General features: G+C 40.2%; 1 protein-coding gene across 3 annotated transcripts in view; it reads left to right on the plus strand.

Annotated features, from left to right (window-relative positions):
* The first annotated feature begins 4,128 nt into the window (after window positions 1-4,128).
* si:zfos-464b6.2 (uncharacterized) overlaps window positions 4,129-14,667 on the plus strand; it is a 42,679-nt gene continuing 32,140 nt past the window's right edge. Inside the window, exons 1-3 of one of the 3 annotated variants that reach the window (XM_049576589.1) lie at window positions 4,129-4,274; window positions 4,397-4,458; window positions 9,908-10,082. In XM_049576589.1, the coding sequence (XP_049432546.1) occupies window positions 9,967-10,082 (116 nt within the window). In that variant the 5' untranslated portion in view covers window positions 4,129-4,274; window positions 4,397-4,458; window positions 9,908-9,966. The other 2 variants (XM_049576590.1, XM_049576591.1) reach the window with 2 other exon arrangements.

Here is a 14,667-nt window from a genome sequence, read left to right on the forward strand (position 1 = left end):
TGCCCCCATTTTTTATTTCATAATAATATTTAATGACTTCTGTACTCTGAACTTGAAATGTCCCTGCTTTTCATTTCAGAAATCTGGTCACCTTATCTGAGATTAAATGGAAATAACAACTGCGTGTTTTCCCCATGCTGTTTTAATTAATGTAGTTTGTGAATGTTACTGAGCACTTTATTGGACTTCAAAAGTAATGTGAATGAGTGAGGGGCTTAATTTAAGTTAGCACCTTTCTTCATCTCAACAGTGTTCACTGCAGCTAGATGGGCAAATGACTCCCTCCTGTGATGCAATCAAGTGGGTGAGAATGCAGTGATCTGATTTATCGAATAGATTTTGACTTGGGTTTTGCTCATTTGAGTAGAGTGAAATACAAAGCTTATGTCTGAACAGTGAATTACGCACAATAAATTTGAGTTGTCAGAACCTGATCGTGTGAGAGGATGTCACTGTAACTCCTAATTTCTTTTCTTTGTTCACAGATTCAGTATTCAAGATTCAGATTTGAAGTTTCACACTGCATGTTTGATACCAACGTTCTGTTCCATTTTCCTTTTGAATTAAAGCTTCCTTTTCTCTTCTTTCTGGGCTCGTTTTATTTTTGTTATATTAGTAAAATGGATGTAGCAGTCCCTGTGATAGCCAGCATTAGCTGGTATAGCATAATCAGCAGGTTCCTGGCTGTGAAAGTTAAATCTCCGCACTGCCTCTTCAGCTATAAGACTCTCTTCAGTGCCTAAATCTTTCCACTCAAACACTAATTTAATAAATTTTTGCCATCCTGTGTCTGTGAAAGGAGTGATTGGTCCATGTTTCTGAATTATATGCATACAGCACTCCATTTCGTAAGCTAATGTAATGCTAGCAAACAAATAAAAAATAGCAACAAAGATTAATCTAGAGGCGGGAGGAGGGTCATTTTTATGACGTTTCATCATTTTGACAGATAAATGACGGGTGAAGTTCCCAAGCAAGATAACAGACCTCAAATATGTGAAATCAGATATGTTTATTTTGTATAAAGCTCACAGAGAAAATATACATGGTACCTACACTGTTAAAAAAAAAGTCAGTAACGTGTAAAGACCACGTTATGTATTGAAGACATAAAAGAGACTTATTAGGCTATGCATGTGTGGTTCTACATGCAGCACCATTTTTCTAAGGGTTTTTTTCTTTTTTCCAAGCGTCCCATTGGATGATAACTACAATCACGTCATGCATGTCGGACCCCGGACGTAGCTGTCTGTTCTGTTTGCTGGAAAAAAGGTAACGTGATAAAGTTACCGATCTACAAAAATGTGCAAGAAGTACCGGTGGCAACAATTTTCTTTTGATTTATTGAAAACTTAAGAAGTTGTCAACAAAAATCTGGGTCCTTCCCCAATAAGGATCGTTTAAATACAAGGAATCGCGGCTTCGGCCCACCGCCTAGTTCACAGAGGCATAAAAACCGGAAGTGGTTAATCTTAATTTTAGGTCTACGGTTTTGTCTGCGCAAAGTTACAGACAGTATTAATAGCCCTTTAATTTTTTTTTTTGTGTGCGTGTGTGTGTGTGTGTGTGTGTGTGTGTGTGTGTTATATGTGGGGGGTGGGAGGGCCAGGTTTTTCATTGTTTTAATTTTGTGAAACACTTTGTGTTGCATTTTTAATGTATGAAAAGTGCTATATAAATAAAGTTTGATTTGATTTAATAGCACATGAAATCACAGAATCTGGACTTCCTGCAGCTATTTATTTTGTTATCACAGCATACTTGTTGCTACAAGTGGCATGTAAAAAATGCAGCTGTGTCTGTCTATGGGTCATTCTTCAACTATGGTCAAATGTGGTCTCAAAAATTTTACAAAATCAAACACATATTTTAGGTAATATTTTGATATGTTTTGCTTATCCATTATGTGTAGAAACACATTCTGGTAGCTATTGTGATGAAATTATTTAGATAATATATATTTTTTCTCATTTTAGTCGAACATTCAGAGGAAAGCATCATTTCCATCACACCACAAACAATGTGTTTTACAAACAAAATTATTTACAGAACTCATGTTTTCAAAACATTTCATGAAATTTCACACATAAATGATCCCAAATATATAAATATATTTATTTTCAGGAGTGTAAGGACAATATTTTTCCATTGTTAAGATGACAAACACCTTTAAACTGTTTTACTGAAGTCTTTCAATGAAGTTCTTTCATGACACAAACATGAGTTTTCCAATCCCAGATATGAATTGCAGCCATAGCTGCATAATTTTCAAAACTACAAAATATTATTAGTGTGACTGTGTTATTTTTATAAATTTTATTTACAAATGTGTGATGTGATGGAAATGACATTGCGTGGTGGAAAAGACAGCACGTGTTGGAAATGACATGTGACAACCAACATTGCTGAACAAAGTTCACTTTTATTATTAAAACAAAGTAACATCAGTCTTAACATTGTAACATTTTATTAATGCACATTTAGATGGTAGACAATTGCTCCTTCCCTGCTCTCTATGTGCTAAAACCTACACACAAAACTACAATACTTCATTTCATGGCAATCAAATTCAGACCATAGGTTTTTCCATCCTAAAAATGTTGAAACGGTAATGATTTGAAACTGACAAAAGGCTTTCTAATCCAAACACATCATTTAACACAACCTGACTCTTACAGTACACAGTATGTCCTCACATTGTTGGACCTTACTCCCCTCTCATTTTGAGCTGTCGCAGGTCCATGCTGGGCCATGCCAAGCTGGTAGCCTTACCAGCTCCTATCATCCCTGTAAAACTTGTTACAGTTCTAGCACACAATAGAAAAATTCATAGTCATAAAATGTCATGTGATTGCTGTAAAACCTGTGTGCTAGCTGCCTTGCACTTTTTATCATATGCATTTTTTAAACTAATGCTCTCTCCAATACCAACATTAAATGAATGTTTAACTACGCTAAATCAAACTTTTCAACATACGTATTTTGTAGTTGTTATGCATATGTATATAGCCAATTAACTCACAAATTGTCAGACTTGCATATGGAACTTTGCCTTTATCTGTCATAGTCAAGAGCAGAACATATTTCTGCCCAAACTGTGGGATCCAACATCATGTGCCTCTTTGTCACTTGCTGAGGCTCTGGTACCAGTCTGACAACATCTTTAGGTTGATACCAGATCACATCCTCTCTCATTGGCCAGAAAAACCTGTTTCTGCCAACACGACTCATGGTTTTCACCAGAGCACAGCTGTCAGAGCCAACATCTTGTATGATGCCTGGATAAGGATCCCCATCATAAGTGACCACACACCATTTTCCAATCAGTCCTTCATGAATGTCTGCAATGGACTGAGCTGTTGTGACAGATGTGCTTGTGGATGCAGGATTCTCATCCAACAGATTGGATTTTTGGACAGATTTTTTTCTACTTATTTCAAGTGAAAATTTTCCTGAAACAAGTGAAAATTGTCTAAAAACAAGTTACTTTTTAGGTGATGAGTCTTATTTCAATTGTAATGAGATTTGTTTTGACTAGAAATAAATATTCTTGGTAAGATTTTGAGTTTTTACAGTGTACATACACATACATACACGCATGTATGTTTTTGACCATGTTGTGACTGTTTGAAGCAGGTCTTCATTCTTACTGTTGTGGTTTGAGTCGTGTTGGGAGTTAGTGCAGCTCACTGTTCAATAAACAATTGAACTTAACTTTACCTGCCTATCTGTTTGACTGACAGTTTTATCGATCAGTAAGATAACACTGATGTGGCACGAAGTTGGTTCAATTTAGTAAAAAGCTTGGATGTAGTTGCACTAGTTACTTTCATTTTGCTGTAGCTTAGCTTGCTACATTTCTGAGGGTGATAGCTTTGATGTAGCGAAGCTTCATTTAATATTAGAGTAACTAGTAGCTTAGCTCACTACACTTTCCAAGTAGCTTGCCCAACACTGGTTACAACTTACCAACTTACTATTCATCCTGTTTTATGACCAAGTTCACTATCATAACATTGAAACAGTAGGCTGACCTGTGTCCTCGTATATTCTGTTTGGAAGAGTAAAGCATGCAGCCATTTCATTTCACTTCATACAAGCTGCACAAGCAGTTTAAGACCAGACTCCCTCCTCATCCTTCCTCCCTCTGCTGCCTGCCCGCTACATCAGGTGGTGCAGCTGCACACAGCCATACACAAGGCGGGCAGGAAAACGCATTAGCGTTTTAACAGTTATGTGTCACTTACAAACAAGCTGGAGATGATGACTCTGAGGTAAACTGCTCACCAGCAAAGCAAAACGAAAAATACAAAAAAAAAAAAAAAAATGCGCTCTGGATGTGTTTAACGTCTTAACTCTACTTTTTGCAAATCCCTTTCCTTACATCCTTTACCAGCTGAAATTGAGGATTACAGACATCGGATTTCCAACATGAACACGAAGAACTGCACGGGAAAGGTAAGTTATGTCCCAATTCAGCCTGGATTTAATACTTTAAATCGTGTTGTAATAGTTAACAGTAGAACAATAGCAGTAAAGTATTCATTCTTGCAGTAAAACAATAGTTTTTTTTTTTAAATGGCTATCAACCCACTGAGGGGGAAGTTAACTATCAGTTTCTGCATGAATACTATAGACAGTTAATAAAAATATAAATAAAATCAATAAATAAAAACCACAGTAAACTAAATACGTTGCACGGTGTGTTTATAGACCATCAGTCATTTATCTTGCGCAGTATGCGTCTCTAACGACTTCAGGGGCACACAGCCGAGGGAAAATGTAGAAGAGCCTGCAAAGCGCCAGTTGTCCCGTAAAGTGATTTTTTACGGGTTATCTTGTGTGCACAATATAAAAAATATCACCTTCGGACTAGAAGGTAAGGTAAGGTAGAAGGTAAGAAGTCCTGAAGTCCTGAATTACACGCGCAGGTCCCGAAAGATTAGTTTTTTTTATATAGCAGGAAGGTGATCATAAAATCATTTGATTCCCTTACGACTTCAGATGTAGAAAGCCACCATATAATGGAAGACAACCCAGCTATTCAACTATTATTATTTCCGTGGAGCTCCTGAAGTCCCATATGATATTTATTAAGTTATTTATTTAGTTATTTATCTGAATATTACTGCAAGTTTGCACTCATATGACTTTATACTTTAATTTCTCATACGCATGTGCACGTGCTGTAAACACGTCCAACATGTGATTAGAAAAAACATTGATTTGTATCATTTATTATATGACGGGTTCATTTGCAAAAAGATGGATATATCCGTTATTTATTTTCCTTATTTTTTGCAAATGAATTTCTCATATCCTGTTTGGGTGTGACAAGTTCAGCAATACTGCACACTGTGTTTAAGAGGAGGTAAAACTCTGTTCAGTTAAATGAAATATATGTAACAAGTGCATGGCATACTGTATAATATTAAAAAATGTTAAGAAATAATGTCAGACACACCAAGGTCACAAGTCCCCCAATGCAGCCCTCTGCACTCTGTTTTCATTTCTTGCTATTTTCATACTGTATTCAGGTAACTGCTCAGTTAGTTATCAGTGTTTCTTAAGTAACAGAGTGTATGAGCTGACTTTGTCATTAAGAGGTAGAGAGGATGGTGGACAGTATTAGCCTGGTGAAACCATCCTAATCTTGCGAGCTCATATTCTATTTTGCTCCACAGATCAGTCTGGCCATGCAATCATCAAGGTGCATTCTGGCATCGGTTAAAGCTTACTGGGCCAGTCACAACCGTTTATTACTTTGGGGTGGGCACGTCATCAGAATAGGAGTGACAAGGAGCGGAATGAATGCATTTCGTAAACAAGCAACATGGCTACTGATTTTGAAACTGCAATGGTAAATGTGTTGAACGAACTGGAATGTACATTTTCTTTAAAAGCAGAGCAAATGGCTGCACTGCAAGCTTTTATTTAAAAAAGGATGTGTTTGCTGTCCTTCCTATGGGGTTTGGTAAAAGTTTAATTTACCAGCTGGCTTGGTTGCTCAGGAAAAAGATGGGACTCAGTGAAAACCCAGTGGCTATTGTTGTTTCTCTGCTAGTTGCTCTCATGGAGGAGCAGGTCAGGGAAACGACCAAGCTGGGAATCACAGCCATGCAACTCAGAGTCCACAGTGAGGAGGAAATCCATAAAGACGTCAATACTCATTCCCAGACATCATCACAGCTCATCTCAGCAGCAGCTTGCTGGTCTGTTTACAGTGGCGTTGTGCTAGCCTACGTCACACGTTTCGTTTGGTTTTCCGTCTTTCCAATTGTGTGATGGGGCACTTTGAGTGACAGCCGTTGATACCACCCCTCGGAAGTAGAGGAAATGTACACTCTGTGTCCGGACCCATTCGCGTTTTGCGAATTGGGTCTGGACACGCCAGGCTAGGACAGTGTGACACCTAAGCGAAACCTCTGCAAAGCTGCAATGACTCGCTAAATAATGAGTTAGCGTTAATCACAGTGTTGCTGAAAGGTTAAGTTTCAACGTGTCCCCCACATAAGAACGTGAAAATGTAACGTATCCATGCTCCGCAGAAAGGTACAGTGTCAACATTTAGTCTGTAGGCAGGGTTGCAAACACTGTTGTAGTATCATTTGGATAAACACTGTGTGATAAAGAGGGAGTAGCTGAATATTTGGAGTATGTTTTCTAGTATTCTTAAAGGACAAAGTCACAATTTTTTAAATCTGTTATAAAATAGTCATGTGAATATTGAAAAAGGCTTTGCATGCTGCAATAGTTGTTCCTGTTTGTGAACCCATCCTTAAAACCTATGGGACTTGCTTCTCTCTGAAAGATGTTGCCCGTAGTGATAAACTGGAAATAAGCACTCAGTTCATTTCCTGTACATGGTTCACTCTAAATACTCTCATCAACCTCATTTCCCGCAACAGCACTTAGCTGATAAACCCACACTAGGGCTGTCAACGAATATTCTAAATTCGAATTTAAATTCGAATTTGAAAAAAAATGGACCTTTGAATGTGAAAAATGATATTCGATTGTGGAGAGAGAAAAAAACACCACCACAGCTGTCCTCTTTGCAAGTGGACGTTGGCATCAGACGTGCATTTCTCCACGCTGGTCGACAAGCGGTTCTGCTCCCAGCTGTTGTCTCCGTCACCTGGCTTGACACATTCGCTCGCGGCTCGCACAGAAAATAGACCAGACGCCGAAACGATCGCTGCAGGGCACAAGCCGGTCACGGTCCGGTGCTTCGAGGCTATTCGCAGCGCTTCCGCAGGCGGTGTGGTCACGGGTCAGAGAGGGGGGGCGAGCGAGAGGTCCGCGGTCTTTTATAACGTAATGTTATAGATAATTGTTTGTGTTTTAATGTGTAAGTATGTAAATGTTTTCAAAGACGTTTATGTTGAAATAAAAATACCTACAGGTAGTTATGTTTCATATACAAGTATGTTTCCTTGTATTAGTTTACCCTCTTGTGGACATAATGCGGAAAAAAAAATATTCGAATGGTTCGAACCTATGAGTTATTTTTAGAAGGAATATTCAAACGTCATTTTTGAGCAATTTTGACAGCCCTAACCCGCACACACAATAACACACACACAAAGACATACAGAGTTAGCGACTAGCTGGTGAAGAAAGTGAAACATTATCACAGCTCAAGAGCCAAATTTAATTATCAGAGATTGGTGGAGTCTGAAAACAGACATGAAAGGAGTGAATTTTGGACAATATTTCTGTGTTGTTTTTACCGCTTCATCCGGTGCCTATAGGTGACAAAAACACCCTAAGCATACTGTCAGGATGTCATCATTGGCTTCACAAGTAGTCACAGTTGTCAACATACTTTGTTGAAATAGTGAAGACCACACATGACTGCAAAAGTGCGTTACATTTGACCATACTTAAGTTTGAGGCTCTAATCTCCCATCAGCAAACTGTTTTACTCGATGCAAACGTCATTCATTATCTGATGCAATGTTGACTGTGTTCTTTCAGTGGAATTTGACTCTAGTTAATGTTATACTAAGGCACACCATAATTGCTGGAGCAACACTGTGTAAGACTTGTTGCACCATCATCACAGAGAATTAGGAAGGAAAGACAAAGACATGCACCTGCAAGCATGTTAGTCAGTAGGAAGTAGTCTATACCGTGGAGTCAAGTATAGACCCTACTTAATTTGACAGAGCTCTCTGTGTTGGGACTCCCACAGTGGTCTCATAGAAATTAGTGAGCAGGCCAAACAGGGCTGTTGGTCTTACCACAGCCTAGGTACTAGAGGGTGGTGGGGGTCTTAAGCTGATCACAGCTGACATTAGAAAGGAACAACAGCTGCCTTACAGGAAAAAAATGACATGAGCCCTCTCTCGCAAGAATGAATACTTTCTGATTCTTTTAGATTTTTTGTACAGTCTGAAACTGAAAGCAGTAAACATTATTCAAAGTCTACCTCCACCAAAAAACTTGTTTTTCTAAATGTCTGACCATGACTATAGGTACTTATACCTGTGCAAAGTTTTTCATTAGAGAGGTGTTTTTGTTTTCCTCTACAGCTGCTCGCTAACAACACAGCTGTGGTGGTTCTGATCACAGATAATAATAAAAAGCCCCACCTGAAAGTAGTAGAGGACCTGACCCACTGGTGTAAGAACATCAAGCGACTCATGAATGTTAACAAACAAAAGAGATGATCGTTGACTTTGGCAAGAAGAAGCAAAGGAACTACGCCCCCTTTAATATTAACAGGTCCTTGGTGGAGAGGGTGGATAGGTTCAAATACCTTGGTGTCCACATCACTGAGGGCCTGACCAGGGTGCTGCATACTGACTAAGTGGTGAGAAAGGCAAGGTAGAGACTGTTTAACCTGACACACCTGAGGAAATTTTGGGCATCTACTCAAATACATAAGAATTTTTTCCAGCACCATCAAGGGCACCCTAAGGCCTCATAGAGACTGTGAGATTTTAGCATTCTTATAAGTTTAGTGCAGCTACACTGTGCGACATGGATCTAATAAACTTGAGCACGACATTGAGTTTGATGTATTCAGACTGTACGATGGCAGCGCCTACTGAATCACAGGCTACAACGTATGTTGCAATAGCTTCCCATGGTGACCGCGCAAGGATGCTGCACAGGTTATTACTTCTCCAACTGTGAAGCACAACATGGAGGGTCACATCATTAAATAACCTAAAGTTTTGTGGGCACACTATGGTGTGTCTGTGTGTGTTTGCTAGCTGGTAGGTTGCTCACCTGGCACCTGGTGCGATATAGGACCACCTTTTTAGAGCCATGACCAAAGATATCGTCATGGTTCTTTCACATTGGTCATCTTTTGTATGGGACATCCCAGAATTGCACAGTGTATACTGGGGTCAATAGGGAACATCACTGCCTGGTATGGAAACAGCAGCAAACAGGACCACAAGGCCCTGCAAAGAGTGGTTCCCTCAGTTGAACACATTAGAGGCCCTGCTCTGCCTTGTATAAACGATGTTTACAACAGGATCAGCAAAAATAAGGCCAGGAGAATCATTAAAGATCCCAGTCGCCTGAATAGCTTCCTTTTCTCCCTGGTGAGGTGAGGAGGAAGGTACTGTTTACACCCGGCCAGCACTGAGAGGTTCAGGAAGAGCTTTTAGCCTCAGGCAACAAGGATACTGAATCAAGACCCCCCCCCCCCCCCGGATGTAAACCAGACCCTGGCCAGACCCAAGAATGCTGTGTCACCACTGCCAGTTAGCCTGACATGCTAACAAACAACATAAATGGATAAAAAAAAAAATGCTAACTACACTCACTACTCTGATACACCTGAAAGCTTCAGATAATGGTTCCACCAGGGAGGGTGTCTGAGCAGCTGGAGCTTAAGTATCTGAGGGAAAAGACAAGAATCGCTCACTTACTTCTGCTTGTCCAGGTTTCTCCACCTGAATCAGAGAGATGTGTCTGAGCCGAACCCAGCACAACTGAGGCAACATGTTTGTGATGGGCCACAATCAGCTCCCACCTCACCTAAAGAAGTTCAGACGATTGGTGTACATCAGTCCTGTCATCACCATCCTGTCTCTCAGCCTGCTGGTGTGGACCTACAGGTGGGTGAAATCATTCATCTGATCTGCTTTAATATGACTGAAATGTTTTAGGTTTCTTTCAGACTTCTCTGACAATTTATGGGGCTCTAACATGGAGGATGGATTGGAACTACCACTACTACAGTCTGTCACACCTGATTGGCCTGTGTAAAATGCTGTGATAATACAATATTAAAGTCCTAATGTCTTCAAATGAGGACCTCCTAATTAACAGGGTCTTAGCTTGTTACTGTTACTAAATTTTTTCAAATCTGTATGCCATATCAAATCACTATAACTTTATTAAGCATACGAAAACGAATTTCAACCATACAATGTGATCAGGTTTTGTACCTTGTCCACTTTTGTGTCAGGATCAGCTGTAGACTGACTTGGTAGAGATGTCATCTTGTTTTTGCATGGATTAGTGTATTTTGCTCTTCTTACCACAGATGTCACATAATATTATCCACGAATGAAAACAATAGGTCTAATTTAAGAATGAAGTGCAAGATGCAACAATCCCAAAATGTATTGTCCTCATAAGAGAATGTAAGGTCGCAGGAAGATAGAACATTCAAATGATTATACAGAAGCATATGTCTAGCTGTAAATGCTGACATAAGATAAGATATACTTTATTGATCCCCATGGGGGAAATTCAAGTATCACAGCAGCACAAGACAAAATCAAAGGAAATTAAATAGAATAAGATTAAAGAGAAGGAAAAAAAATGTAAAAATTAAAGATAATAGTAAATAAATAAAAGAAAAAATAAAATTGCTACATCAGATGAATAAAGTGACTAAAAAATGGCAGACAAAGTGCTGAATGAAAAAAATGACAGGTGGCAGATAAAGTGTCATATTGGACGGATGCAAAATAAGTCACTTAAGAGCTGGATGTTGCTTAAGCCAAACCGCTGTTGTACTGTCTGTTGGCTGTGGGCACAAAGGAGCGTCTGAATCGTTCAGTCTTGCACCTGGGTGGGATAATCCGCTGGCTGAATGAGCTGCCCATCAGCCACAGCTCATCGTGCAGGGGGTGAGGATTGTCCAGGATTGCACATATTTCGTCCTTCACCCTCCTCTCAGCCACTGTCTCCAGACTGTTCAGGTCCAGTCCCACCACAGAGCGGGCTTTCCTCACAAGCTTGTTGAGCCTGTTGGCCTCACCAGTCTTAACTCCACCCCACCAGCACACTACAGTAAAGAAGACTGCACTGGCAACCATAGACTGGTAGAAGGTGGTCTTGAGGAGCCCACTACAGACGCCACACAATCGGAGTCTCCTCAGGAAGAACATCCTGCTCTGACCTTTCCTATAGAGGGCATCTGTGTTATGAGTATAGTCCAGTTTATTGTTGATGTGGACCCCAAGGTACTTGTACGAGTCCACCATCTCCACCTCCTCGCCCTGGATGGTGGCTGGGGCAGGTTGCCTCCGGTTCCTCGGTAGTCCACCTCCACCTCCTTAGTCTTACTGGTGTTGAGTTGAAGGTGGTTTCGGTTGCTCCACGCAACAAAGCTCTCAATCAGTCCTCTGTACTCCTCCTCGTCATCATTGCTGATGCATCTGACTATAGAGGTGTCGTCGGAAAACTTTTGGAGGTGGCAGGACCCGGAATTGAAATGGAAATCAGAGGTGTAGAGGGTGAAGAGGAATGATGCCAGATCAATTCCTTGGGGCACCCCAGTGTTACTGGACACATAATGTTTTAGTGATGCAATGGCAGGGGAAGAAAGTCTGTCATATTCCCTCAGTTCAGTGTTTTGTAGAGGGATCTTCTTCACTCGATGCTCCACCTGCTGAATGCTGCTCTGCACTCTGATACAGGGATGGAGACCTATATACCTTGTACAGTCACTTAATTAATTACTCCTCTTCATTCTCATTCAAAACCAAAGAAATGATTTTTGAGCCAGGACATCTGGAGGATTATTCTCCACTATAAGTTCACAATAATTGTATAACCCAGGTTTATTCTTACAAGTACTTGGGTGTACATATTGACTGTGATCTGTCCTGGAGTGTCCATGTGAATTCTGTATGCACAAAGATCCAACATTGACCTTACTGGTAACACTTTAAGACCACATCTATAATGCGCTATGAGGACATTTATAGTGGATTATAATGCATTTATAATGCTCTATGACTACACCCATAAACACACATAATGCTTATTGATGCATTATATCCACATTCAGAAACATTATAGATATGACTTATACTGAATTAATAGTGTCCAGTGTCTTATGGATGTTCCTGACTAGTTATAAACTAGATGGGGCTGATGGGGCTTTTAATGCATTAAGAACACTGATCCACCTTATTCCTGAGGGCACTACTGTAGAAATGATTATGTGCACAGCTTCCAGTGAGATAGCAGAAGCAGCAGTAAGCTAGTTAGTCTCATAGACTATCTGTGGTTAGTCCCAGTGGCTAATCTTGGTGACTAACCGCCAATGCTCGTTCTTTTCGAAAGTAATTTGCCTTCACTTTAGCAAATACTGATTTATTTATTTTTAATATTTTATTTATAAATTAAATTACAAAAATACAAAGGACAAAAACATACAGACGCAATACAGACCTAAACTAAACAGAACAAGCTGCCAGATACAAGATAAATAAAAATAAATATATACACATAAGCCCACAACAGTTCAAATGGATCTGGGGGTCAGAGTCACACAGAGTGAGAGGCAGGCAAAGGAGGCGGAAGTCCATATAGTGCAAGGCAGGGTGCAGCACAGAGCAGTGTATGATTCAAAGTGAGGTTAATTCCCATCCTTCCTGATGTGCTCAATAAAAGGACCCCAGACGTTAAGAAACTTCGGATGGGCATCTGACAGTTGGTATTGAATCTCCTCAAGATATATACAGGAGACCATTTCGTTCTTCCACTTCTTGAACCAAGGAGAGGAAACTGATTTCCACTCTCTCAGGATAACCCGTTTTGCAACGACAAAACCAAACATAAGGTCTTGTTGCAAAGCTTAAGGTAGAGTTAATGAGTAATCAGAACAGCCAAGTATCACAGAAAGACAGTCAGGAGTCAACTGCCTGTTATATATGCCACTATACAGATGGAAAATATCATCCCAAAACATCCTCAGCTTGGACAGGACCAAAAATGATGACCCAGGGTCCCATCTACAGACCTATACTTATCACAGGTGGGACAGACATTAGGAAAAATTCTATGCAGTCTGGTCTTGGAAAAATTAAGCCGATGGATAAATTTGAATTGAATAAGTTGAAGTCTGGCATTAATTGAGCACTTTTTGATCTTAAGCAGTGCTCTCGACCACAACTCATCAGAAATCTCCTCACCAATGTCCTCAATCCACGCCTGTTCAATGTGGAGAGAAGGGGTTGCCATGGAGAAAAGGTCAACAAACCACGAAATTAAACACTTGGAGGTAGGGAGTTCAGACATAAGGTTGTAAAAGTTGTGTTGTGCAGGTATTGCTTCAAAGGAATTGATAGAATGTCTGAGATAGTCTCTAATTTGAAAATACCGGAAGAGATGGGCGGCGGGGAGGTCAAATTTAGCCTGGAGCTGAGAGAATAACACAAAATGTTCGTTGATATAAAGATCCTTAATAGTAGACAGGCCCTTGTCCGCCCAGCGTGAAAAAAACGTGTCTGACGTGCCTGGTTTAAAACAGGTTCTGAAAATAGGAGCATAAATAGACAGTTCTTTGAGACCCAGCATATTGCTTTAAAATCTTATATGCATTATGCAAAATGAAATCAACCTTTAGTTGCTTAGTGGCTAGTTCTAGATTAGAAAATAAAATGGCTGGTAGGGAGGCTCCAGCAAGTGATAGAGCGACACCGGACTCAATTTCAGGCCATCTGGGACAACAAGAAGCCCTCTGCCCAGTCACTGCTGGGGCATAATTCCAAAAAACCCACGCTCTGGCATTACAGGCCCAGTAATAGTAGCAAAAAACAGGGAGGCCAAGACTACCTTAAGCTTTAGGCTTCTGTAGATGCATCTTGGAGATACGGGGGGGGTTTGTTGGCCCAGATAAAGGGAATAATGATAGAGTCTAAGGCCTTCAAAAAAGAGGCAGTGATAAATATGAGTACATTTTGGAAGAGATAAATAAATTTAGGGAGCACTACCATCTGAATAATATTGACGCGCCCGAGCAGAGAGAGAGGGAGGAGTTTCCATTTCTCTAACATATTTTTAAGCTTGCCAATCAGGTCCAGATAATTGAGTTTGAAGAGAAGGTTTGGGTTCCTGGTGATATTGATCCCTAGGTAAGTGAAATGAGCAGTTGAAATTTTAAAGGGCAAATTATTAAGGACGCCAGAGTCAAGGCCATTGGCCAAAGGCATAAACAAACTTTCCCCCAGTTGATAGTTAACCCAGAGAGCTGACCAAAGTTTTTTATGAGATCTAGAAGAGGGAAAAGGGATGCTCTCGTGTCTGACAAGGTCAGGATTACATCATCTGCGTACAGAGCAATGGTACATTCAGATGCACCACACCTTATCCCAGAAATAAGTGGACTGGCTCTAGATTGCTGGGCGCAAACCTCCTATGTCCAAAAATCATGATTTTTATTTTTTTCCATTAATCAGT

The sequence above is a fragment of the Epinephelus fuscoguttatus genome, linkage group LG5 (genome assembly GCF_011397635.1).
Source record: "Epinephelus fuscoguttatus linkage group LG5, E.fuscoguttatus.final_Chr_v1".
NCBI lineage: Eukaryota > Metazoa > Chordata > Actinopteri > Perciformes > Serranidae > Epinephelus > Epinephelus fuscoguttatus.